The sequence below is a fragment of the Eschrichtius robustus genome, chromosome 13 (assembly GCF_028021215.1).
Source record: "Eschrichtius robustus isolate mEscRob2 chromosome 13, mEscRob2.pri, whole genome shotgun sequence".
In the NCBI taxonomy this organism is placed as follows: Eukaryota; Metazoa; Chordata; class Mammalia; order Artiodactyla; family Eschrichtiidae; genus Eschrichtius; species Eschrichtius robustus.
In genome coordinates, this window is record NC_090836.1 from 105029842 (window position 1) to 105057743 (window position 27902).

The 27902-nt window shown below is 52.4% G+C and overlaps 1 protein-coding gene across 1 annotated transcript in view; it reads left to right on the forward strand.

Annotated features, from left to right (window-relative positions):
* The first annotated feature begins 9418 nt into the window (after positions 1–9418).
* Positions 9419–27902, forward strand: part of TAFA5 (TAFA chemokine like family member 5) — a 197697-nt gene continuing 179213 nt past the window's right edge. The window contains exon 1 of the mRNA XM_068561139.1: positions 9419–9541. Within this exon, the coding sequence (XP_068417240.1) occupies positions 9430–9541 (112 nt within the window). The 5' untranslated portion in view covers positions 9419–9429. The remainder of the gene's footprint in view (positions 9542–27902) is intronic.

Genomic DNA, 27902 nt, shown 5'->3' on the forward strand with positions numbered 1-27902 from the left:
TCAACATCCCACTCAACAAGAGCAGCGTTCCATTTTTATCAAGGACAAATGAAACATTTACCATGATAGACCATATTCTAGGCATAAAACATGTCTCAGTTATTTTAAAGGACTCAAGTCAGGCAAACTATGTTCTTTGTCAACAAAATAAATTAGAAATCAATAAAAGAAAATCTCTCGAAAATCTTCTGAATGTTTAGAGATTAATGACCCCCTTCCAAATAACTTATGGTTCAAAGAAGAAATTAAAAGGGAAGTGAGAGAGTATTTTGGACTGAATGGAAATGAAAACACAACTAAAATAGTAATTGAAGGAAGTGATGATGTGATTGTCTCAGTAAACACAGAAACAATATTTAGAAAATGTAATATCCATTTCTGACAAAACCCTCCAAAATCTGGGCATGGAAGGGAACTTCCTCAACCTGAAAGAGCACCTGTGCAAAAACTTCAGCTAACAACAGGCATAATGGAAAAGACTGAAAGGTTTACTTCTAAGATCAGAAATAAGACAATGATGTCTGTTCCAACTACTTACATTCAGCATTGTGTTGGCATTTCTGGCCAATGCAACAAAGTAAGAAAAAGAAATAAAAGCCATCCAGATTAGAAAGGAAGAAGTAAAACTGTCTTTATTCACAGAAGTTAGGATTCTGAAGGAACTTGATGGAATCAACAAAAAGATAATAGATCTGATATCTGAGTTTATCAAGTTTGCAGGATATAAGATCAATATAAAAAGTCAAATGAAACTGTAAAGTAGGAACAATCAAAAATTGAAATAAAAATTATTTTAAAAATTAATAAAATATCATTTTGTACCAAAAATATGATAAATATGGCAAAAGGTGGGAAGACCTGTATACTGAAAACTACAAAATATTGCTGAGAGAAATTAAATAAGATCTGAATGGAAAGATACACAGTGTCCATGGGTCAGTAGACTCAAAACTGTTAAGTTGACAATTACACCCTAAACTGATTCTAAAATTCATATGGAAATGCAAATAATCTAGAAAAGTTAAAAGGAAAAAATGGAGAACTAACACTATTTCATTTCAAGACTTTCTGTAAAGCTACAGTAATCAAATCAGTGCATAAAGACAGATAAATAGATTAGTGGTGCAGAGTAGAGAGTTTAGAAATAGAGCCACGCAAATGCTGTCAGCCAATTTTTCACAAAGCTGCAGAGAAAATTCAGTGGAGAAAGGATAGTCTTTCAAACAAATGGTGCCAGAACAATTGAAATATTCATATTCAAAAACATAAGTTTGTATGTGTAACTCACACCATGTACAAAATTATCTCAAAATGAATCATAGATCTAAATGAAAAACCTAAAACTATAAAACTTCTAGAAGAAGACATACCTGAAACATTTTTGGTCTGGGCCTAGGCAAAAATTTCTTAAATAGGACACCAAAATATGTACTTTACAGAGCAAACTGATGTACAGGACTTCATCAAAATTTAAAACTTCTGTTCTTCAGTGACACTGTTAGGAGAATGAAAAGGCAAATCATAGACTGGGAGAAAATATTTGCAAATTACATGTCTGATAAAAGATTGTGTCTGGAATATATAAAGAACTATCAAAAATCAAGAAAACCAACAACTCAGTAAAAAAATTGTGGGTACTTTCCATAGAAATGTTTATTTGCACATATGCAAATAAGCCCATTCTTAACATTATTAGGCATTAGGGAAATGCAAAATAAAACCACATGAGATACTGCTTTATACCCAATAGGATGATGACAAAAAAGACACCAAGATGTGAGAATATGCAGCACATAGAACTCTCATACACTGCTGGTGCAGATGTAAAGTGGGACAATCATGTTGGAAAAGAGTTCACCGTTTCATACAAAGTTAAGTTTGTAGCTGTGATATGATCCAGCCATTCTACTCCTTAATATTTACCCAAAGGAAATTAAAACGTGTGCTTATACAAAAACTACACAGGAATGTTCACAGCAGCTTGATTTGTGATAGCCCAAACTGTAGGCAACCCAAATGTTCATCAACAGGTGAATTCATGAAAAACAGTTGTATCCATGCAACAGAACATTACTCGGCAGTAAAAAGGAATGAACTATTTATTGATCTCTTCAGTAACGTGGATGAATCTCAAAATAATTTTACTGAGTGAAACAAGCCAGAAAGAAAGGAGGATATACTGTATAAGTCCATTTTTATAGGTATCTAGGAAATGCAAACTAACGTATCATGACAGAAACCATGGTTGGATTGGGCAGGGAGGTGTGGGATGGAGGAATTGCAAAGGGCCAGTGGAAATAGTTTCAGGAGATGGATGTGAATACGTTCTTTCTCTTGATTGTGGTGATGTTTTCACAGGCACACACACGCCAAAATTTATTAAAAATGTCCACTTCAAATGTGTGCTATTTATTGTATGACAATTACTTCTCCTGTGATGGTTAATTTCATGTCCACTTGGCTGGACTATGGTGCCCAGTTGTTTGGTCAAACACCTGTCTAAATATTGCTGTGAAGTTACTTTTAAGGTATGATTAACATTTAAAACAGCAGACTTTGAGAAAATAGATGACCTTCCATTACATGGGTGGGCCTCATCCAATCAATTGAAGGCCTTAAGAGAAAACACTCTGATGTCCCCCAAGAAGAGGGAATTCTGCCTCTGGATGGACTTTGGACTCCAGCTGTGACATCATCTCTTCCCTGGGTCTCCAGCCTGCCTTGTCCTGCAAATTCTGGACTTGCCAGCCTCCACACTTGCATGACCCATTCCTTAAATCAATCTCTCTCTCTCTCTCTCTCTCTCTCTCTCTGCCTCTCTCTCTCATTGGTTCTGTTTCTCTGGAGAACCCTGACCAATACACCTCTGTAAAGCTGTTATAAATATCAAAAGATACAAAAGATGAAAACCCATGTTCCTGTTGGCAGCATATTTAAAACTACAAATGGAAAAATCAGCCCATGATCCATTCAACAGCTGAAAAAAAAAAAATTAATAATATATGTGAAAGGCTGGTAATACCTGTTCTTGTCTTATTTATACCTTTCTGTATTTTTTACGTTTCAAAAAATTGAAAGAAATTAATTGCAAAGTTAAAAGAGTTCTTACTCATCAATAATAAAAAGACAGAACACCAGGAGAAAACTTGGCAAAGGATATAAACAGTTGATTCACAAAAGATGTTAAAATGACATATACATGTTAACCTTCATTAGAGCAAATAAGTGCAAATGGAAAAAATAATAAGAACTTTTTATCAAGTAAGTAATTGTCTAAGTTACTTGAGTCAATAATAATAACCAGGCTGACATGGGTTGACTGAAATGGTTACTGTCAGGTACTGTCTGGAGGAATGTAAATTAATATAACATTATTTGGAAATTCATTTAGTAATATATAGCAAGACCTTAAACCAGTGTCCTTATTTTGACCTAACAATTCTAGTTCTACAATATTTTTCTACAAATAACCATAACTACAGGAAATGATTTAAGTACAAGTGTGTTCATTGCTGAAATTCTTAAATAGTCTAAGTGCTTTCTAAATGCTTAGAAACAGTCTAAATGTCCAAAAAAAATGATTGATTAAAAAAAAGGTGGTATTTATGCATTACAGAATTTCAGACTGCATGGAAACAATGTTCTGGAAGAGTATGTGGTGCCATGAAATAACGTCCACTACATATAAAGAGCCTGTTTACTAAAGAGTTATGGACCCAGCAATTTCACTCCTAGGTATGTCTCTGAGACTAATGAAAACATATGTCTACACAAAAACTTGTTCATAATGTGACTAACAGCATTATTCATAATAGCCAAATGGCAGAAGGAACCCAATATCTATGAATTAATGAATGAATAAACAAAAGGGGTCAAGCCATACAATGGAATATTACTCAGCCATTAAAAGGAGAGTAGTATTGATGCCAGCCTACAACATGGATGAACCTTGAAAACATTATGCTAAAAGAAAGAAGCCAGTCACAAAAGACCACATATTACATGATTTCATTTATATGAAATGTCCAGATTAGGCAAATCTGTAAAGAAATCTATAAATGAGAAAGTAGATTAGTGGTTATCTAGGGCTTGCCAGGATGGTATGGAGGGCTCTGGGGTAACAGAGGGTCTGGGGTTTTTTTGGGGGGGTGATAAAAGTGTTCTAAAATTGATTGTGATGATTGCACAGGTGTTTAAAATTATTGTATTATACACTGTTTAAATGGGTGAATCATACGGTTTGTAAATTATATTTCAATAAGCTGATACAAAAATAAGAAAAAATAAAGATCTACGGAGTGAATGTGCCAAAAGAAGTGTACAAGTTACTAACAAAATGCCAAGTGTGGTTAACTGAGTGGTGGAAGGAAGGAACATTTGATTTTCTTTTTGCTTATCTGTCCGTTTTACAAATTTTTCTATAAGTGAACTTAACCGAGTAACGAGAGGCAGGGGAGAAACAGTGCTGAAAGGCACCCTGTCTGGAGTCAGACTGCCTGGGTCCGGCCTCTGCTAGCCCTTACCAGCTACAAATACTGCAGCAATCCCCTTACCTCCTTCCTGCCCCAGCTGTCCCACTTGTAAATTCAGGACTGGAGTGCTTCAGGGGATGGTCCTGAAGGCTGAGTCAACCATCTCTACCTGCCCAGAACATGGAATAGAGCCTGGCACACAGTACAGAAAAGGCACCACTTATCATTATTAAGACTGAATCGATAAAATGGATAAATGTTCATAAAAATGACACATAGATTCCCTCTACCAAGTCCCTGGAAAGCACTGTTCCAGGGGCTGAGAGTTCCACCAGGTTGCTCTCCATCTCCTTGGAGATTACAGCCTGCACCTGCCTAAACTTCCCACTCCTGCTTCTGTATCTTCTGCCCTTTGATGCTTCCTTCTGGGCTGCAGCTTCCCCATCAGCCTGAAAGCTCACAGAGGAAGCGGCTGACTTCACTTATTTGCCGTCTGCAAGGAGACACCGCTGCCCTCTTCCCAGTTTTCTAGCCAGAATCTTGGAGTCACTCGGGACACGGCCATCCTCGTCCCCCCACTTCCCATTTCCCATGGCCGGTCAATCCCATCTCCTGAACAGCTCCTGAGTGCACCTGTGTCCCCTCAGCCTCTCTCTCCCAGAGAAGCAGCCAGCCCGCCTCTCACATGGACTTGTACACCTGCTGCTGACTGACTGCTGTCCTGCCTCCTCTGCACTCACTTTGGAAGTGATGTCTTTCCAAACGCACTCGGGAGACAAGGGTGCCAGCCCTCAAAGGGAAACCGGCCGTGTTTCCAGAGCAGCCAGGCCCACCACGGCCCAGCCCTTTAGCTGCCTGCTACCTAGACCCACGTGTATTCTTCACAAAAGAGGACCTGCTTTTTCATAACAAAGCCCCTCCCCGTTGTCCCGGTGGAGACATCCCATCTCACCCAGTTAAAACATCCTGTTCAGTTCAGGAGCTCTGGGAGCTGCCGGGGAGGCTGGCAGCCCATGACTGAGTGACAAATACGACATTCAGTATAGAGGAGAAAAAGCGAATGGGAAAACCACAACCAATATTCAAGTTTTCAAAAGCAGAGCAGGGAAAATGAGGCACACTTATCCCTCAGAGGAGCCGAGATTTCCTGCCCAGACTTGGAAGGAGTGCCTTGGTGACCCACCCTCACGAGCCACGCCTCCTCTACGGGGTCTGTCCATTCCTGCCTCCGTGGCCACCTGAGCCATCCACGGTGCAGGGCACCCCTCCCCGGGCCAGGTCTCAGCAGCCCTGTGACTATCCACTTGATGAGGGGTGAGACTCAAGGATTTCCTCGGGGTTGAACGCCTACATCCCTTGTTTCCTAGGCTTGAAGTGAAGGTGGTGGTGTGATTCTCTAATAAACTCAGCCGAGTTTCAAAATTTAATGTTCTATCAGTTCTGGCTAGTAATCAAAACCAGCCAGTCAACAACAACAAACTGTCACTGGGTAGTATGCTTGGATCCAGAACTGAGCTTTCTGTTGCCTAGCAACAGAATTCAGGGCTCTGCTCATCCCCATCCGCAGTTTCCATCTCGGTCTCTCACGGGGCCTCCAGGAACCACCGGTGTCTGCCCCTGCCTCTGGGCTGCACCCTAGCTGTGCCACTGTGATCAGATCAGGATCATCGGCCTCTGGGCAGGAGGCCCCAGTCTTGTCTCTTTTCCCACCTCCTTACCCCTTCCGGCCTCACTGTGTTTCCGACTCTCCATGTCCCTGGATTCTGAGTCATAAGCACCAAGGACTCCATTATTCTTCCTCTCTCTGGTAAAAGTTTTCAGTACACGGCATGAACTAGTCGATCCACTCCGACTTCCTAAAGTTTTCCACCTGACAAAGATTCTTTGCTCGAGCAATCTTTAGTCAGGCTCCAGAACCTTCTCTAGGCCCTACTTCCTTGTAGGATCCACTTTTAGCAAGAACGCTGCTAAGTCTGTTTATTCAGAACCACCGCCCCCATACCTGACCAGGCTCCTTACCCTCCCCCCGCTCCCCCAGGTGACCTCTGACCACCTGGCCTGCCTGCAGCAAGAATCCTGTTGGGTCGGCTTTGCCAGAAGCACCACCGCCCCCTCCCCCCCACCCCCGCCAACCCCTGATGTTTCCTCTTAGTCATTTTGCATCCACTGACTCTCACCTGCTCCTTGGCCATAAATGTCCACTCACCCATGCGGCAGGCAGGGTAGAGCCCTGTCTGTTTCCCCCACTGCAACATCCTATCCCAGTGGTCCCTGTACACATCATGATGGTCCTGAATAAAGTCTGCCTTACCGTCTTCAACAAGTGTCACTGGATTTTCTTTTTTTTAATACATGTCAAGCTCCTGACATTGCGGCCACAAAAGTCTCCTGGCCTGAGTTTCAGGATGAAGGAGACTCTTTCATTTCAGCGTGTCCCCTCCCTCTGCTCAGAGCACCCTCCCCAACCATCCACCGTCACCATCTCCTGCATGCTTCGCAGGACAGCCCCGATTTATCCTCCCAAGCTCAACACAGACCACATGTCTCTATAGAACAGTGTTTGTCAAGCAAAGAAAATTACAGTAAACAAAATTATTGGGTGGGCAACCAGCGCTTTATGAAATGAATTAGGATAGAATCGAACATATCAGAGAGTATTGAGGGTGTAAGTATTGTTCTGTGAAATTTTCAAGTGTTTGTGTGCCTGTGTGTGTGTGTGTGTGTGTGTGTGTCTTAAGGATGGCACCAAAAATGTTTGAAGACCACTGGAAGCTTCCCTGGGACGCCCTTATGGAACCCCACAACCTGATTTGGGCCAACTCTCCTCTCCTCTGCCCCAGCGGGCTCTCTAACGGCCCTCCCCCCTTCACAGCACTGGCCACACTGCCCTGTAGTGGCTGGTTTCCTAAATAAGCCACACATCTCCAGGGGACAGAAAGTGCATGCCTGGTCCACTTTCCCTCTTCCAGCACCTGGCATCTCGTAGGTGCTCAGTAAATTGACGTTGAGTAAATGAATGTCCAGAGCAGGAGTTCAGAATGCACAGGATGAAATGCAAGGTGTAACATTTTTACAAGGTACATCCTTTTAACAGGATGAAAGGCTGAAATCAAATGAATGAATTGTGAAGGTGATGCAGGCATCCACGGTGGCTCCATGTACTCCGGTTGAGGGGCCCCTCCCTGAGCCAGAGGCAGAGGAGACAAGGGGTCCTGCCCTCGTGCCCGCCCACCCCCGCCCCGGTTTTCAGGGGCCCAGGTTCTGCAGCACCTCCCTGCCAGCCAAGGGAGACGGGCAGCTGCAGTTGGGAAGACACTGAGACGGGAAGTCAGAGGATTGTAATTAAACAGGACCAGAAAATTTATGAAGAAAATCAGCCTGGATACAACCATATTACAACACCAGCCCTGCCCAAGCCCCTGGCCAAGGCGCCCACGGAGCCGACCCCTGGGTCCAGACGGACCACCTGGCCTGAGTCTTCTGCTCTCTGCGTGCTCGGCTCCCGCACTGTGTGTGTGTGTGTGCGTATATGCACGTATGTTGTGTGTGTGGTGTAAATGTGTGTATATGCTGTGTGCACGTGTGTTGTGATGTGCACGTGTGCGTGCTCCTGGGAGAGCCGTCCCCTCACGGCAGGCTCCCTGGTCCCTCAGGGGCCTCCCCAGCCAGGACTCAGGCGAAAGGAGGGGCGTGAGTGACCTTCTTCCATCTCTGCTTCTCCCAGCTATTCAATCAGCGCCCAGGCCCTCTAGTGGCTCCTGAGAAAGGGTCCCCAGCTCCAACAGGACCTCATGGGTCCCCAGCTCCCCTTCCTCATGCAGAACCCGGAAGACCCCCTGAATTGGGAAGGATGCGTTTCTATGGCGTGTCCACGAATCGGCAGGGAGGCAGTGCTCAGGTGGACGGTGCGTCTGGGCACCGCAGGGTCAGAGCCTCCCTGGCCCCCGGGTAGCTGGACCATCAGGTCAGCACCTGGACTTGGGAGCTTGTCTTGCTGAGGGGACAGGAGAGGGAGGAGTGGGGATGGGGAAAGTGACCTCAAAGGATGCATCTTCTCCATCCTCGGCATTAACACAGGAGACCAGTCCCGGGTGGGGAATTTAGAGACACAAGACTGGAGCCTTGTGAATGGTGCGCACGGAGAGGCTCACCAAGGCCAGGACAGTAGGCAGAGGTGGAGGCGCTGCAGAGGGGCCGAGGACAGGGCTCCAGGGACGTGTTTCCTGGCCTGGCAGTGCCCGGCCTGGGGAAAGGAGCAGCCTTTCCTGGGTGTTCAGCTGACTCTGCGCGGGTCCAAGGCTGTGCCCTCCAGGGGTTTGAGGATGCCAACAAAAAACCCAGAACAGGGATGACAAGGCCCATCCGGGGAAAGGGTCTAAAGCCCCCTATACTTGGAATAAACTCCGGTACCCCCAGCCCAGGCAAGGTCTGGGACCCAGCGTTGCAGGCAGGGGCGGGGAAAGGATGTGGGCGCCGAGGGCCTGCGGGCCACACGGCCCCAGTCCACAAACTTCACGCTGGCCGGCCCGTCCTCCCCGAGAGGTGCCCAGGCCGCGGGCGCGCCGGGCCGTCTCTGTCGCCATCCAGAGGCGCGGTTCCGGCGCTTCGTCCGCTCCGCCGCCGGCCTCCCCAGCCAGCACCGGGGCCCCCGCGGGGCCCCCGCGGCGCCGGGCACGCGCATCGGGCGCGCGCCGAGCCCGGGCGCGCAGCGACGCCCAGAGCGGCAGGGCCGGCGTCCCCGGGCTCGGCGGGCGCGGGCGCGGGCGCGGGAGCGGCGCGGGGCGGGCCGGCGCAGGGCGCAGTGGGCCGGAGCCCGGGCGCGGCGGCGGCGGCGGCGGCGGCGGCGGCGGCGGAGGATGGCGCGCGCGGGGCCCGCACGTGGAGGCCGGCGCGGGGGCGCGGGCAGGGCCGGCTGCTGAGACGCGCTGCTGCCCCCCGCGCGGGCGCCGCGGCTTCAATGGCGCCATCGCCCAGGACCAGCAGCCGGCAAGATGCGACCGCCCTGCCCAGCATGTCCTCAACTTTTTGGGCGTTCATGATCCTGGCCAGCCTGCTCATCGCCTACTGCAGTGAGTACCGCGCGGCCCGGGTCCTCGGCCGGCCCTCCGGTCCCGGCCCCGGCCCCCGTTCCCCGTTTCCGGGCCGCGGCTCCGGCGGGGGCGCCCCGCGGGCCGCCCGTAGTCCGTGCGGAGTTGCGAGCTCGGGGCGCGCCGTCACCCGGGTCCCCGCCGGCCCTGCGCTGGGCCGGGAGGGCGAGGGGCCGGCACTTCGGAGGCCGGCGCCACCGCTGAGCCTCCCTTCTCCGACTCCGGGGCAGGGCCCGGGCGCCAGGCCCCGGGTGGCGCGGCGCGTCCCTGCGCGGCGATGCCCGCGGCTGCCCGGCGTGCCGCCGCCACTCCCGGCCCAGGCCCGCGATCCGAGCCGAGCCGGCGGCTTCCCGGCCGAGCCGAGCCGCGCGCTCCGGAGGCGGCGGCAGGTCCGGGGCGGGCGGGCAGCGCTGCCTGGGCTGTCGGTGGAGCGCCTTGCCCTGAGCTTTCCGCTGGCGACACTCCGGCGGGGGACGTGCGGGGGGACGCGGCGGCCGAGTGCGGAGCGGGGCGCGTGGGGCAGGAGCGGGGCTCGGGCTAGGACGCGCGGCTGGAGCTTCTGCCTTCCCGGGAAGCAGGCTCGCCGGCGCTTTCCTAAAAAAGAGAAGTGAGGGCTGGGGTGCCCGGAGAGGACTCGCCGCTTCCGCCGGCATTTCGCGAGTAGGGTCCGGGGACCCGAGCCGGTGAACCAGTGGGTCTGGCGCGGGGCCACGGGCTCGGGGCTGGGGTGGCGCGGGCTGGTGGGCGCCCGGGGCACAGGCTGGGGGCTGGGGGACCGGGAGCAGGTCGGGGTCTGCCTGGGTGTGTCGGGGTGGGCTGCGCCCGGGGCACAGGCTGGGGGCTGGGGGAATGGAGGCTGGTGGGACGCTGGGCACAGCCTAGGGACTGCGGTGGGGGTGGATGGTCAATGCTCCGGACACGGGTTCGCGGCTGGTTGTGTGGGTGGGGAGTGGTCAGCGTCCCGGGCACAGGCTCCGGGCCGGGATGGCGCGGGCTGGTGGGCTCCCCCGCCGACCGCCTGGCACAGGGTTCGGGTCCCTTCCCATCCCAGCGGGAGGAAAGGACGGGCGCTGAGGAACACCTGTCATGGAGAATTGCCATGGGCGATGGAAAAATATGGATTCTTTACAAAAAAAAAAAAAAGAGCGAGAGAGAGAGGGAGAGAGAGGCCGGCGCGGAGCCTCTCTCCTCGCAGCCCTCGGCCTCCTAGCTCCCAGCCCGAGAGCCTTCGCTCTCTCCAAAATGGGACCGCGGCGGGCCATGGAGACGCGGGGCGCGCGCGGTCGCGGAGTCCTGGGACAGCCCAGCACCCCGCATCCTCCCGGAACGGCGGGGGAAACCCGGTGCTCAGAGCAGGAGTCGGGCTGCTGGTCTCAGCCGGGTTGTGCACTTCGCTGCAGTTGCTGGCGACGCGTGGGGACGCGTGGGGAGGGGTCTCCGAGCGGGAAGATTCCCCGTGGGGCCGGGCTCACCCAGGAGGTGTCATTTAAATGCACTTCCTGGTGGCAGCACGGGAGGGGGGCTCATCCAGCAGTGTGTGGTAAGGGGATTGTTGTGCCCCAAGTCCCCAGGCTGCTGTCCCTCCCCGCCTCTGGCGACAACATCCTTGGCGCCAAGGTGAGAACCCGGCAACAACAGGCTGGCTAGGGAGGCAGCCCTCCGGGTACAGAGAGGAGTAACTGCTAATTGTTGTTAAGTACATGACACCTCCGCCCTGCCCCGTGGCTTCAACACTTCCCACCCCAGGTGCGCCAGCCAGGGCCTTCCTCTCTCACCTTCTGTGTGCAGTCTCTGCTCACTCCACACCCCCCCCCGCCCCCCCCCCCCCACCACCCAGCACCTCCTGAACATGAAGGGGGACCCGCTGTGTCTGTCCTGACACTCACACCTTTGCCAGACTGCTGCCTGCTCCCACTGGCGGTCCGGGCCTGCTCGCTGCTCAGACACTTGGTGAGACCCGAGATCCCACTGGACACTCAGGCTGCTTTGCGGAGGCCTCCCTGGCATTCTGGAAACAGCTCTCCCACCAGGACGAGGACATTTGGTAAAAAAAAAACAAAAAACGTCTTATCCAGAATGGCAGAAATCATTAATAGCAGAAGCTTGGGTTGACCACATTTTTATGGTTGTTTCCATCTCCATGGAATGGAATAACTGACAATAAGATAACGTTTCTGGACACACCCCGTTACACCAGAAAGGCACTTGGAGAAATTAAAACATTTCACTAAAATACAAAATAGACATTTGCTCTTGGAGGAATTAAAACACTGCACTAAGATACGAAATAGACATAATAATAATTGATAGCTTGGAACATCAGTCCTAGAGAAAAAAACACTTCTTTTTTTTAGAATTGATAAAGCAAATAAAATGCAAATGGAACAGTTCCTGTGATTTCATTCTCTTTTCCAATATATCTGGGATGAAGAAGAATAGTTAACATCCGTGTCTGTAAATTGTTTTTGTTATCAGTAAGGATTTTTATAACCCAAAATGTTTTTGTGTTTTGGAGCAGATCTATTCGTATCATTAGTTAGGGAGACTGATAAGCGTCATACAGGATTCAGTTATCCTGCCTATTAAATCTGTGCATTTCTCTGCAGCACAAAAGGTGTTCACTTACTGGCGCTGCTAGAAGAAGACTGGAATCTTTCTTGGCCTCGTTTTCGGTTAGGGGCGTTCTACTGTTCTTGGCCCCCTGAAAGCCCTCCCTTCTTTGCCGCCTGCTGAGATTCATATTTAAGGAGATGGGCTCCACCCTCTGGCTGGAGAAAGACCTGCAGTCCACCAATTAAGTTAGTTGCTATAGTGACACAGCCTTGTCATTTTTCTCCTATTGGGGAACAATTGTCAGGAGAAACAGAAAGAGGAAGGGGGCCCTTGATGGCTTTCTTTAGAGATGCAGACTCCACCTCTGTGTACGTTCCCATTACAGCAGGGATGGACGCTTGGTAAAGACTTATCCTGGGGAGGTGATGAGCTCCGATGAGAAAATTGAAACTCTCCTTCTTTCTGGTCTGGGGAAACCTCTGTCCTCATGGCTTGGAAAACGCTGATTTAGATCGTCTTCCCCTTAGCATATCTGGAGAGGAGAGTTCTGCCTCGACCTGGTTCTTGGATGGAGTGGGACAGCTCTGGCGAAACCAGAGTGATTTGCCTGTGTGCTGTGCTCAGCCCCGAGACCCCGAAGATGCAGTCTATTGTGCTGGCTTACAACATACTGGCTGTAATAACTGTGAGGGAGGTGGAGAGAATGATGAGCTAGTGGCTGCCTTAGGACACTAAGCCTTGACTTGACACTTGTGCGCGGTGTTTAATTCGAAGTCGGAGAAGGCTACGCTTTCACGTAGATTGCACGTCTCCTATTTGGACGGTCTTGGTGGTCAGGTGCTCCTGGCATGTAAACGGTGGGTGGGAGGAAAGTCTTATATTTTAAAGTACCAGGGAGCAGGGTGCGAGAGGCAATGTGACTCTGTTTTTGACTTTTTTTTTTTTCAAATAAATCTCATCAAAAGTGAATGGTAGCTTTCAGTTAAATCTCATGTAATAGTCCTCATGCAACTACGAGAAGAAATTACAAACAACTTCTGAATTGTTTTTTTAATCCATTAGAATACTAAAGAAGCGTAGGCTTTCTGATGCTGCATTTTCCTTATAAATACAATTTATTGCATATTTAAGAGAGATTAGAATATGCCACTTTCCTGCTGTTCAAATTTGATTTCTGGGGTTTTCCAGGAGGTGAAATTGGAAATACTGGAAACTTAATGAAGTGATGACATTCAGAAGTTTATATCTCATCCTTTTTTTCTTTTTTCTCCTACTGTGTTTTTTATTTGATGAATTTCTGGCCGGAGAAGATGTGCTGTGTGTTTCTTTCAACTACATAAAGATAGGTTGCCTGTTCGTGGGATTTGTATTAGTGGAACTCCGCGCCCAGGGATCGGCGAGCTGGGGGAGGTTATGCCCCTGGAAGCCAGCCAGACTGATTGGTGCTCCCCCCAGCCCCCGACACCACCAGGAGGGGCCACGCCCTCCAGGACTCCCCTGGCACCTCACTCTTTGCAGCGAGGCCAGAGGACAGCGCCCCCCAAACAGGGGCTGTGTGCCACAACTCAGCTGGCCGAGTCTTCGGCACCAGGCGTCTGGGCTGAATTCCGCCCTGGAATTTCTCGCTCAGGACCTGCCACTTGACATCCCCGGGAGGAAATATGGAGATCAGCTTTTGTGGCATGAAGTATTTTCAGGTGACTTTTATGGGCGTGATTACGGGAAAATGTTATGATAATGTGGCGCGAGAAATGGGAAGAAAAGCAAAACATTAAAATCCGCATTTCTTTATATAGCTTCGCAGCTGCGCTGATTTACACGGGCTCATTTTTGCATTAAAATGTGGTGCTCTGGAGTTAATGACCTCTACAGAACGCCACCTGTCACCCAGAGCCGTGGGTGCCGGCCGAGTGCTGGGGAGGAGGTTGGTTGAGGAGGAGGATGTGGGTCAGGGTTCCTGCGTGAGAGGGATCGATCAGATGCTGGTCGCAGAGGGGGCTGGCCGCTGGATCTGCTGGATTTTATTTGTTTGGGGGATTGTCACTGGCTGTCCTCTCTGGCCGGGGCTGGCACATGGGGCTGAGAGTGCCTGGTGCTGTCCCCTTCTGCAGGCAGCCTTGCACGCCATCCGTGAACCCCAGAGCCGAGCTCGGGCTGCCCCAGGGCTCCCACGGCTTCTGGGACGCGTCCAGCAATGGCCTGCTCCCCCTTCCATGTCCCCCTCCCCACGGTTTCCAGATCTGGGCCCTGGAGTGGCGCTAACTGAAGCTCCCAGCAGGCAGCACAAGCTGTCTGATGGCTGGGCTTTCCAGAAACGGCTCGGCAGCTGGCAGCAGATCTGGGCAAGCCGCCCCATCTCTCCTTCACCCCGCAGACGTGGTGGAGGGCTCCCGCAGGCTTTGTAACGTTTACTTATTTATTCCAATGGCTGGCAGGAGTCGAGTGTGGAATCACTTTTGTCTCCAACTAGGCCGGCGGGACTCCTCCGGCATCCCCTGGTCCTCGTGGCTCTCGGGAGGCCCAGCTCCAAGTTGGCGTGCCTGCGGCGTCCTTGGGAATGGTGGGTCTAGGCCTGGTGGGACAGTGGCCGCTTGGTGAGATGTCCCCTGGGGAAGACCCCACTCACTTCACAATGTTCCCGCCTCCCGGTCCTGGGCCCTGGTGTGTCACCTGCTGTGCAGTCGGCCTCCCCCGTGGAGGGGCTGGCCTCTGTGGGGTCCCACCTGGGGACCTGGCCCTCCTTCTAAGTGTGCTGGAGGCAAGAGCGGTGGAGAGCCGGCCCCTGGCGTCGTGCCTCAGCTTGTTCGTATGATGAGGAATTAGGAAGCGTGGGGACACAGAGATGGGCAAGACCGTGGCCTCCTGGGCTTGCGTCCCAGTGGGGGGCTGGACGGTCAGCACAAAGCAAAGGCAGTAGAGGACGGGGCACCCAGCTGGGCCCGGCACCCTGTTCTGCTGGGGTCCTTGCCTGCCTTCTCTCAGGTCACCGCCTGCCCCAAACTCTCGGCCCAGGGTCTGGCCCTGAATCCCCTTCCACCCCTGGAGCCTCCTCTTGCCCTGCCTGGCCTTCGCCAGGGCCTCTGCATTGCAGGGCAGCCTCCAGCTCTCTCCCTGTGCCCAGCCTCCTGTGATTCCTTCTCCAGAACACACCTAGCCATCCTCCAGGTCTGTCTTCCCCACCGTCACCCGAGTCCCTCCTGCATACATCAGCATTGTCCTCGGTGGCCCCTCTGCCTCCAGGCTGGCCGACGGGAGATCCCCACGCACGGCTTCCCTTAGAATGGAGCCGGCACCAGTCCTCTCCTCCCCATCTCGCCACCTCCCCGCTCACGTCACTCTGGGCCTCACAAAGCCGATCTTTCCTGCCCCAGTGGCCCTCTCCATCCCTCTGTGCTGGCCTGGCAGAGTTCAGCCTGGGGCCGGCACCCCAGGGCTCCCTTCGTGGGAATGTGATGTGTGTGCCCGTTCTCTTGTGCATGCCCTGGTCTTACTCACTTCGATAGCCCGCTGTCCGCGGTGTCCCTCGCACGGTAACTCACCACAGTGCTGCTGAATGCAGCGAGGGAACCCTGAGCTGGACTGGTCTCCAGAACATGCCCTGACCCCAGTGTTGGAGAACTCCTCTTCCAGGAAGCCTCCCCTGAATACACTGCTTCCTTTCCCTCTCCAGCGCTCTGTGTGTTCATCTGGATGCCGGCTGTCATGGCTCTGGGCCTTCGGGCATCGACTGCCCCATTCTCTGAGAAAACACTCCTTGATCCTGGCGCCCTGGGCAGTGAGCTGTGACCGGGGCGGGGCTGAAGGTCTGGGGCCTAAGGACTTGGGGCGCCCCGAAGGTCTGGGGGCAAGGCCTAAGGGCTAGGGGTGGGGCTGAGGGTCTGGGTGTGGCCAAAGGACTGGGGGCAGGGCCGGAGAGATGTATTCTGAAAATTGAAGTTGTTGGATCCAGAGCATAAAATCTGGTTCTAACACCATCTGATTGAAAAGGAGAAAAAAGAAAAATGTGTGGGATCTCAGTGAAACGTTCACTGTTTTCAAAGTGTCCTTGGTAGGCTTTCACACTGCCAGAGTGGAGAGCTCTCCAGACCCTCCCGTCAGCCTCACCTCCTTTCCTTAGCTTCTACTTCATCCTTATTTTCCTTGAATACTTACTTTCTCATGACATCCCTGGGGTTTCTTCCCCGTAGCACCGTGGACGTTTGGCCCGGGTTGCTCTCCAGGGTGGACTTTCCTCATGGTGGGGTGTTGGGCAACCTCCGTGGCCACCACCCGCTCGGTGCCAGTAGTCTCCACCCCCCCCCGGGGTGATAACCAAGCCCTTGCTGTGTGTCCCCTGGGGGTAGAATCACCCCCATCCTTGGGACCTCTGATTTAGTTTGTGGGTCCGCAGTCCACAGGCTTATTCTGGCGTTTCCTGGTTTTGTTGAATCGGGACTCTGGTCCTAGGGCTCAGTGCCAGCAGCGTGACAACCTCATGACCGCATCTGTAGCCGAACAGCCAGCACAGGGGTGTGAGGACATTCAGCCGGTCGCCTTCTCCGGCAGGTGCATCTCCCCGGTCGTGCCCAGACGGGCTGGGCCGTGGGAAAGGCTGTCTGCTGGGAGGGGACAGTGTCTCCCCACGCTTCTGTCTCCAGAGCTTGGAACCAGCCTTAGGGCTTGAGGTTGGTCTCAGACTCTTCTCCACATCCTGATTTCTCCATATCTCACATGTAACTTTATTGCTGATGGTGATAAAGCCATTTAGAGGCAATAAAACATTCCTGATCCACGGGGACAGGGGAGCCCACTACCTGTCTGCCATCTACCCACTGGCTTGACGATACTCGCCTTTTCAAGAGGCGTGATTTCGGAGATTTCTGTCTAGAGCCCATTGGAACAAATTCATAAACGCCATTCCCTCCAAAAGTTCTGCTGCGCTTGGCGGGACCTTGGCTGCCTGGAAGCTGCCTTTACTCAGTCCTTTTTGGGGGACGCCAGGGCCTGCTGCCTGTATCCCTGATGGGGCTCCGCCAGGCTCTTTCTGTTCCAGCCTGTGCCCGCCAGCCTTGTCACTGGGCCCTGGCTGGGCCCTAGGAGCCCCTGCATGGTGCCCGGGGTCAGCAGGCCCGTGCTGGCAGGGGGAGCATGCAGAGCCCCTATGCCTCAGGATGTGCCCCTGCCCACCCCCCTCCCCAACAGGCAGTGTGTTCTAGTCCCCAGGCAGCCGGTTGCCGCCTTCCTTCGGGAGCCCTACCCCATCGCCATCCTCATGCCATCTGTGACCGTGGGGCGGCAGGGAGCAGCCCCCCAGCGCACGGGCACGGCACGTGCTGCTGTGTATGTGGGTGCAGCGCGTGAAGATGCACATCCCACTGTATCAGGCAGCACTCCTGCACACGCACACCTGTGCGGGTCTCCCCGCAGCCCCCAGCCCCGGCCTGCATGTTGCTTTTCAGTCTCAGACTCGCGTGTCATGAGCCAAAGCCATTGATGGCCCCGCCGGAGTCCTAGGCCCGGGAGACCCCAGGTGGTGAGGCCAGGGTGGGGCGGGGATGGGGGTGGTTGGAGACTTGACTCTCCCTAGAGCTTTTCCTCGCCGGTTCCTTTTTAACCAGGAAGTGGGATGCACAGATGTGGCCTGGCGGCTTCCTTGGAGGATACAGGCCTGGGGACCACGCACTGAAGAGCGGGAGGGGACAGAGCTCAGGGCTCCCCTCCCAGTGCCAGCTGCTTCCGCTTCCCTGTCCCTTCGTGCCGTGTCCCTGTTTTTGTGCACGCACGTGTGTACACACGCCACAGACACGTATCCCTTCTGATTTGGGGCCTCAGTCTCTGCACCTGAGAGACTCCCTCAGCGTGGGCCTCTGCAGGGCAGGGCCCCCAGCACGGCACCCCTGGTTTACTGATGGCTCCAGAATGGTTTTCCAAAAGAACAGACAGAATTGAGTCCCTGCAGAGACGGGAGTGGGGTGGCCAGGGCCCTGAACTTTTCAGGACACCCCCGTCCCCAAGTTGTCCCCACCTGCCTTGTCTTGGTGTCTTGAATGTCCAGCAAGAGGGGCTGATTAATGCAGCTGGGCAGGCTCTCCCGGTGTCCTTGCTGACGGCCTCTGATGGGCCGCTTTCTCCTAAGTTCTGTTCGGAGGGTTTCACCTGATGTTTAGGAAAGTCAATACCAGCATTACGAACGTCTCTGAGCTTACCTCCTTGTTACTAAAATCCACCGATGATGAGGTGACAGCGGAGTCTTCCTGGCCTGCTTGACCGGACCGTGAACAAGTCGGCTGGAGCCGGGCTAGGCCATGGTCTCCTGCTGTCAGGTATCCGGGTGACATCGGGGGGCAGGGCGTTGCTAGTTTTCCAAGACCTGACTCGCATCTGATTTTAACTGAGCGTTGAGGAAGGCAGTTTTAAAGCACACCCATTGCCTGAAGCCTTGTGGTTCGGGGAGGGGTATCTGGACAGTTCTCTGGAGGGCTTTCCTATCAGGACGTCGCACGCTTAAAATGCTAATGTCTCCACGCCGCCCTGAATGCCATTGGTTGCAGGGGAGAGGCCTCTCTCTGGCTCTCTTTCTAAATTATTTTTCTCCATAGCAGTTCCATTACCTAACAGCACTTCCCCGGGTATAGCTGAATGCCATTAATGGGTTGATAGGACTCGTGTTAATCAATTGATGCTAATTTATGGTCTGCGCTGCAGTGGCTGAAGGAGGCCAGCCACGGAGCCACGCTGGGTCTTCCGTGCATTTCCCTGTGTCTCTTTTCTTCCCCGGCTCGTGTTGGGCCCTGTGGCCGTAGGAGTGAACCCTGCAGGGAGGCAGAGGCTGGCCCTCTGGGCTGTGTGTCGGAGGACCTGTCGCATCCATGTTTGCAAGCTGGAGAGGAGAGGTCTCTCTGCTCCCTCAGCGTGGGAGAGCAGGGCCGTCTAGGGAGACGTTCACCTTGAGATGACTGCGGGGGTGGCACGTGTTTCCAGAACTCACTGGGCTCTGGAAACACGCGACTGAGTCGGGCCAGCTGTGTCGGGAGCCACTGCATTGTGACCCCCGGAGACCTTTGCTCTGGCGTCCTGGTCGGCCCAAACAACATGCATTCCACACATGAAAAATTGTCAGGACCCAGACCTCGAAGCAGGTGTGTGTTAATGAACTTGGGGAGGTTTCTGAACCCCCCACCACAGTGAGACATGAGCTCTCAAGCTAAGGAAACAGCAAAACTTCTCACCATCAGCATCTGGGACACTGGACGTGGGCACCAAGGGCTTCTGAAACCTTCTGGCAGGCTTAGGCCTTGTGGGACACAGGCCACTGTGGCAACCCACGTGCTTCTTTACAAGGACTTTGATTTAGTCAAAATCAGTGTCCGTGGTCAACAGAAATGCGTTTGCTGGATGTGGTCAGAGTTCAGTCTGTTTGAGCTCCGGCTTCATCTTAAGGTTCCAGCATGAAAAAGGAACAGATTTTAAAGACAGGAGCAGCAGAAGCCCACGCGGTACAGCCGGGTGGCCGAGCGCCCCCTCCAGCTCCGAAGCCCAGTGCGTGTGGGAAGGATGCAGACTTCACTGGACGCTGTCGTCGTGGAGATCTTGCAAGATGCTCCCGTCACCCTCACTGTCTCAGGTGGTCAGGAGGTTTCTGTCTGTTAGACCCTGGGAAGTGGGCAGGATACCCAGAGGCCTCTGGCCACTCAGCATGTCAGCCCCACCCCTGTGACCTGGAGGATGTGGGGTGGTGAGCCTGCGGGCGGGGCCGGGACCCTCGGGGAAGAGGCTTCCTGCACACAGGCCGGGCCTGGGACCTTCCTCCCAGTGTCACGCCAGGCCTGGGTTTGCCCCCTCAAACCTGATACCCGGTTTGCTCAAGCTCTATTCTTGAGGCCAGCAATGGGGTGGGACACTTCTGAGAAACAGGGGAGCCGATTCTGTGCCATGGAGCAGACGTGACACATACTGGAGTGTCCCTAGTGGGAGTCTGCGGGGCCTGGAAGGTTCCCTGGGGCGGGCCAGGCCACCTGTGACTACGGACACTCCACACAGCCTTGTCCACGGCCGGAGCCAGGCGGGACGCCGCTCTGGCTTTGGATGCCCAGAGCCTTCACCGGTCAGGTTCCCATCAGGGCGGCCGAAGCCTTAGCACATCCTCTGCTGGGACTCAGGTGGACGCCGTGTGGGAGGGTCAGGAGCCAGCCCAGGCCCTGCAGGGCTTCGTGGCCTTGGACTCAGGGCCCTCCAGGCCAGCGTTTGCTGAGCGTGGCCACATGTGGGAGGGCCCAGGCCTTGTTCCTGTGACGTGTGCGCACCTGGAAGGTGGGGACGTCTCCATTCACAGGAGCTCCCCCAGAATTGGGGGGCTGTGGGCCTGCCAGCTCCACGCCGTGTGGCCCTGCGTTCACCCAGGGATGGGAGCCCCTCTGGGGCAGGACCTGGGCCTCCCGTTGTCAGCTTGGCCCCGTCGGCTGGGTCAGGGCTGTGAGTAGCAGGTGCCGCGGATGGGTTAACCCAGGATTACTGCTGCTGTCAGCCATTTACACATGTGTATGAAAAAGGCTCTGATGCTGATTTGGCTGACAGGGTGGGGTGGATACGGGGTGGCCTGCCCGTTCGACCCTGACTTGGAAGACTACCTCTGGCAAGTGTTTTTACCTGGGTGGTGGAAGGGCCTTTAGCAACTTTCGAATCCACTAAGGTTCCAAAAGGAGACAGATCGTCCAGGCCACGGGGTCCTTGTGGCCAGCGCCTTGTTTTCCTGCCCAACTATAACCCAGACGAAGGCCTTGTTTGCCCCAGGAGTCTCCCCTCTGCGGCGCCTCTCGCTCCTGTTCCACCACGAGCCCCCACGTCGTTCTGGAATCCTGCCTCCAGGGTCCCGATTGAAGCCCCCATATTCCCCAGCCCTGGCAGACTGCCCCTCTCGGGGCTTCGGTGACCGCAGCTGGATCTGCTGCCCAGACAGGCATGTGCTGTCACCCCGGGGCCTGTCCACGCAGTGATGCTTCCCTGTCCTTGCGGACCATCCTTGGAGAGGTGGGCGCTGGCCCTGCTATGTCGCTCAGCTACAGTCCTGGTGGATGGACATCCTGCCAGGCGCCCAGCAAACTGTCCCGCTTGCTCCTAGATCTTCACGGCAACCCTCCCAACTCAGTGTTTGTTTTCTCTTCATTGTAGAGGGAAGTGAGGCTCAGGGAAGGCCGGGGACGCGCCCAGGGTTCCTGGTGGGAGAGGTGGCAACAAAGCCGGGCTGTCTTCTGGGGCCCCAGCCTGGTCCTGAGGGGTTTGGGAGGCTTGGAGAGGAGACCCGTGATGGAACTTGCAGCCAGCCTTGGGGGCAGCAGGGGATGGTCCAGACACCACGCCAAGAGGGGCAGGTGGGTCTTGGACTTCAGGGTCTGGACAAGTTGGGGGAGCCTACGGATGACATATCTGCTGTTTCCAAGTTAAGTTCCAATCGCAGCTTTAAAAAGAGAGGGGAGAGAGAGGGGACGGGGGAGGGAAGGAGGAGAGGAGGAGGGGGGAGGGAAGGAGGTGGGGAAGGGAAGGAGGGGACGGGGGAGAGAAAGAGGTACCGTCACAGGGTGGGGCTCCCGAATGGAATCTCAGAGGCCACTGCAGGGGTCCCTTCAGCTGGCAGGGTGCGGCCAAGGGTCTGCACTGGGGAGACTTTGGGTGCTTGGGTGCCTTCCATACCCCACCCCACCCAAGCCTCCTTGTGAGCTCTCTGGGCAGGGTGCTTGTGGACACTGTCCCCCACTGTGGGCGTGTCTGCCTGCAGGTGGGGCTCACATTATTTGCCTTTGGGATTGAACCAGTTGCATCCAGAATGCTCCAGTGCTCAGGAACCCACACAAAAGCCTGTAGCCCTCCCAGAGAGGACGTTTCTTTTTTTTTTTTTTTTAAGTTTTGTTTCAGTGACTTATTCTTTTTTTTAATCTTTCTTTTTTTTTTTTGACTGCATTGGGTCTTCACTGCTGCACGCGGGCTTTCTCCAGTTGCAGCGAACGAGCAGGGGCTACTCTTCATTATGGTGCACGGGCTTCTCATTGCGGTGGCTTCTCTTGCTGTGGAGCGCAGGCTCTAGGCCCACGGGCTTCAGCAGTTGTGGTTTGTGGGCTCTAGAGTGCAGGCTCAGTAGTTGTGGCACACGGGCTTAGTTGCTCTGCGGCATGTGGGATCTTCCCGGACCAGGGCTCGAACCCATGTCCCCTGCATTGGCAGGCGGATTCTTAACCACTGCGCCACAGGGAAGTCCCCGAGAGGACATTTCTTGAACCACTGCTGGGTGCCAGTCAGGTGCCAGGCACTTCTCGTACTTTGTGACATTGAGTCTTCTCAGCAGGAGATGGGATATATGATTCCCTTTTTATAGAAGAAGAAACTGAGGGTCTCAGAGGCCCACAGTGTCTCCCTGTCTTCCCCAAGTCTGATGAGCTGGGATTTGAACATGGCTGCTGGCCTCTTCAGCTCTGGATCTTGCCATTAACCTTGTGAAACACGTCCTGCCCCATGGGGGTGTGGAATCGGGTGGTCACCATCTGGCTGACCAGGGCTGTGCCATGCAGAGCACTGCCAGCAGGCTACAGTGATGTCTGTCTGGGGACTGAGGAAGAACATTTACCCAAAGGCATCCAGACAGCCTTGGCAGTTGGCACTATGTCTACAGAAACGTCATCCTAAGCACACCCAGTGCAGACCGTTGCCACTGCCCATGGGTCAGGGTCCGTGAGACCACTGTCAGATTCAGAAAAGCTGTGACAGTCTCGGGGATGGTTTGTTAGACTGAAAGGAGATTAAATTGGCAAAAGGGAAAGGTTCACGGAGACACAGTCTCCAGGAGACACCAGGCATGAGCTCCAGGCCCCAGGGGGTGGCACAGATGGCACTTAGTTCCCCAGTGAGGACATGTGACTGCCTGTGGAGTGTCACCGAGCAGGGGCGCACTCCCAAGCCCTGGGGCCCAAGGTGGTTATTGGGGGTCACTTGGTGGGTAGGCTCCAGTCCCCTAGACCCAAACCAGGAAGAAATAGAAAATATGAACTGACCAATTGCCAGTAATGAAATTGAATAAGTAATTTTAAAACTTCCAACAAACAAAAGTCCAGGACCAGATGGCTCCACAGGTAAATTCTACCAAACATTTAGAGAAGAGTTAACACCTATCCTTCTGAAGCTATTCCAAAAATTTGCAGAGGAAGGAACACTTTCCGAACTCATTCTGTGAGGCCAGCATCACCCTGATACCAAAACCAGACAAAGATATCACACACAAAAGAGAAAATTACAGGCCAATATGATGAACATATTTGCAAAAATCCTCAACAAAATACTAGCAAACCAACTCCAACAATACAATAAAAGGATCATACACCACGGTCAAGTGGGATTTATTCCAGGGATGCAAACATTTTTCAATATCCACAAATCGATCAATGTGATACACCACATTAACAAATTGAATAAATAAAAACCATATGGTCATCTCAATAGATGTAGAAAAAGCTTTTGATAAAATTTAACATCTATTTATGATAAAAACTCTCCAGAAAGCAGGCTTAGAGGGAACTTACCTCAACATAATAAAGGCCATAAATGACAAACCCACAGCCAAAATCATACTCAATGGTGAAAAGCTGAAAGCACTTCCTCTAAGATCAGGAATAAGACAAGAATGCCCACACTCACCACTTTTATTCAACATAGTTTTGGAGGTCCTAGCCACAGCAATCAGAGAAGAAAAAGAAAAGGAATCCAAATTGGAAAAGAAGTTAAACTGTCACTGTTTGCAGATGGCACAATACATAGAAAATCCTAAAGATGCTACCAGAAAATGACTAGAGCTCATCAATGAATTTGGTAAAGTTTCAGGTTACAAAATTAATATACAGAAATCCGTTGCATTTCTATACACTAACAATTAAGTACCAGAAAAAGAAATTAAGGAAGCAATCCCATTTACCATTGAACCAAAAAGAATAAAATACCTAGGAATAAACCTACCTAAGGAGGCAAAAGACCTGTGCTGGGAAAACTATAAGATGCTGATGAAAGAAATTGAAGATGACACAAACAGATGGAAAGATATACTGTGTTCTTGGATTGGAAGAATTAATATTGTTAAGATGACCATACTACTCAAGGCAGCCTCCAGATTCAGTGCAATCCCTCTCAAATTACCAATGGAAGTTTTCACAGAACTAGAACAAATAATTTTAAAATTTGTATGGAAACACAAAAGACCCCAAATAGCCAAAACAATCTTGAGAAAAAAGAACAGAGCTGGAGGAATCACCCTCCCTGACTTCAGACTACAGTCAAAGCTACAGTCATCAAAACAGCATGGTACTCGCACAAAAACAGACACATAGATCAGTGGAACAGGATAGAGAGCCCAGAAATAAACCCACATACTTATGGTCAACTTATGACAAAGGAGGCAAGAATATACAGTGGAGAAAAGATAGTCTCTTCAATAAGTGGTGCTGAGAACACTGGACAGCTACATGTAAAAAAAATGAAACTAGAACGTTCTCTACATCATATACAAATGTAAACTCAAAAAGGATCGAACACCTAAATGTAAGACTGGATACTGTAAAACTCCTAGAGGAAAACATAGGCAGAACACTGTGACATAAATCACAGCAAGATCTCTTTGGATCCGTCTCCTAAAGTAAAGGAAATAAAAGCAAAAATAAACAAATGGGACCTAATTAAACCTAAAAGCTTTTGTACAGCAAAGGAAACCATTGACAAAATGAAAAAGCAACCTACTGACAGGGAGAAAATATTTGCAAATGATATGATCAATAAGGGATTAATATCCAACATATATAAACAGCTCCTACAACTCAACATCAAAAAAACAACTTGATTAAAAAATGGGAAGAAGAACTGAATAGACATTTTTCCAAAGAGGAAATGCAGACGGTCAACAGGCAAATGAAAAGATACTCAACATCACTAATCATCAGGGAAACTCAAATCAAAACCAAAATGAGATATCACCTCACACCTGTCAGAATGGCTAACATCAAAAAGAACACAAATAACAGTTGTTGGCGAGGATGTGAAGAAAAGGGAACCCTGGTACACTGTTGGTGTGAATGTAAATTTGTGCAGCCACTATGCAAAACGGTGTGGAGGTTTCTCAAAAAACTAAAAATAGAACTACCATATGACCCAGCAATCCCAATCCTGGGTATATATCTGAAAAAAAAAAAAAAAACAACACACTTATTCAAAAAGATACATGTACCCTAATATTCATAGGAGCATTATTTACAATTGCCAAGGTATGGAAGCATCTTAAGTGTCTATCAATAGACCAAGGGATAAAGAAGATGTGGTATATTTATACATAATGAAATACTACTCAGCCATAAAAATGAATGAAATGTTGTCATTTGCAGCAACATGGATGGACTTGGAGGGTACTATGTTAAGTGAAATAAGTCAGACGGAGAAAGACAAATACTGTATTATATCACTTTTATGTGGAGTCTAAAAAAAACCCAACATATAGAGAATATAAAGAACAAACTAATGGTTACCAATGGGGTGAGGGAAGGGGGAGGGGGCACTACAGTGCTGGGGGGTGTGGGAGGTACAAACCATTGGGTATAAGATAAGCTCAAGGACGTATTGTGCAACACGGGGAATAGAGCCAATGTTTTGTAATAACTGTAAATGGAATGTAACCCTTAAAATTGTATAAACAAAGAAGAAAATCCTCAGTCCGTAGGGACCATCCTCCCCTGACCTGGGTGTAGGGGGTGTTGCCATGTGTGTCCTGGCCAGCACAGGGACTGCTGTCATCTGTTGTGGGGTGACACGCAGCACTTTTAAGGGTAGCCAGGACCCTAAAATTCACAGGGCAGGGCTGATCTGGGAGCCAGAGGTGCAGAGTCTTGGGAACTGGGGGCAGCCGGGGCCACCCCAGAGGGGGCGAGCTGGTCAGCAGGTAGCCTCGGGGCTTGTGCTGTGCTTGGTGCTACACGGGGCCCCATCACCCCTCTGGGTGCTTTTGTTTTGCACCTGTGGAGGGCCTGGCCTCTCGGGCCAACCTGGCCGGGGGTGGCTCAGGCTTCCAGGAGGTGGGATGGTTCTCCTCGCTGGTGCCTTCCAGGGTCCAGCCCTCCTGGGCTCCTTTAGCCACCAGAGACCTGCCCACCCTGGGAGGCAGTTGACAAAGCCCTGAGCACCTTCCTTTTGGAAAATGCCCTTCATTCAGCAACACCTGGATCTGCAGAGAAGCCATTTCATTGTCAATTTTGATTTTACAAAACACACTTGCAGAGACTGAGTCAAACGCAGTGCTTGCCTCCCGGGACAGAGGGAGCTCTGCCCTTCCAGCCCCTTCGCTGGTCCAGCCGGACCCCTGAAGCTCCGAAGGGCCCTTGCCTGAGGCTGGCTCGTGCAGGCCTGCGTGTGGGTGTTGCGGACTCCTCACGTGGCCGGTGGGGACGGCCCCTCCCCGTGCACACATCCAGGGGCTGGTCTGCTGGGTGGGGGGGGGGAAGGGGAAGCCTGCTTCTGTGTGCCCTCTCCTCCAGGGCTCTGTGGGGTCTCCCCAAGCTGGGTGGGTCCCCTCACTCCTTGAATGCTGCTCAGGGCAGGGAGAGGGGCGTCTGCTGGGCGTCCCCAGGCTGCAGCTGGTGATGGATGTGACGGGTCCCCGGGGCACAGCGTGGCAGGCAGGCAGCGAGGAGCCAGCCCAGGGATGCTGGCCACGGCGCAGGTGGGACGTGGAGAAGGTGACTGGGGGCCCACGTTGCACACATGCCTGCATCTGTTGGCCAAGGAGGCAAGGTGACTAGAGCCCCCTCCCCTCAACTCCCTCTCACTGTCACAGCCTCACTCCAGCCAGGAAATAACCCCCTTCTGCTCTGCTCCCGGAGACAGGTGGTAATTTTAAAGGAAGACTTTAACAAAAAATTAAAGGAAAATAACAAAGTCCGAAATGAGGACAATACCAACACCTAGACGGTTCGTAGAGAGTGTGTGTGTGTGTGTGTGTGTGTGTGCGTGCGTGGGTACGCGCACAAGTGTACGTTCGAACATAACTCCTCTCAATGTGCTTTTCTTCCCTCGTGGTGGGTCATCAGGGCTCAGCATCCATTACAGACACGAGGACCAGAGGCTTCCCGAGGCCAGACATCAGCTTGGGGCCTCAGAGCAGAGCTCGGCCGAGAGAGGCCGAGGCCCTGACCGGGCCTGACTCTGGAGCCACGTTCACGCTGTCGCTGTGCTGGGGCATCTGGCTTTGGCCGGTCTCTGCAATCTCTGGCGCCGCCTCTGCCCCGGGGGCCACGTGTGTCCTATGCGTGGCGCCCTTTAGTCTTGTTGGGGACTCGCTGTGCAGACAGTTTCCGTCTGTCTACTGGCTTCCTCCCCAGGGACGCTAGGGAGGTGTCAGGCGGGGATGCTTGGTCCAGGCGGCCTTGGTGTGGACACGGGCTCACGGCTGCCGGGTGGGACGGGACAGAGGGAAGACCCAGCCCTCCTTCCTTTCCCTTCCCTTTTGTGAGGCTCAGGTCTCCTGTGGGAACCTGCTGCATCTTGGACGCTCCTTGTTGGCCGGTGGTTACAGCCGGCCTCAGCGTCTTCCCTGCGTCCCAGGAGTGGAATCCAGTGCGGACCACCAAGTCGCTGCCTGTCTGTGCGCACAGGCTCCAGACGGAACGAACACATGCCCTTCTGAAGTTCCAAATTGCAGAATTTTCATCTCAATTAATGTAACAATAAGTTTGGAAAGGTGGCAGTCGTTATTGGAAAATTAAATGACACCTTCTTGGCGTCTCACGTTGGTGAGAAG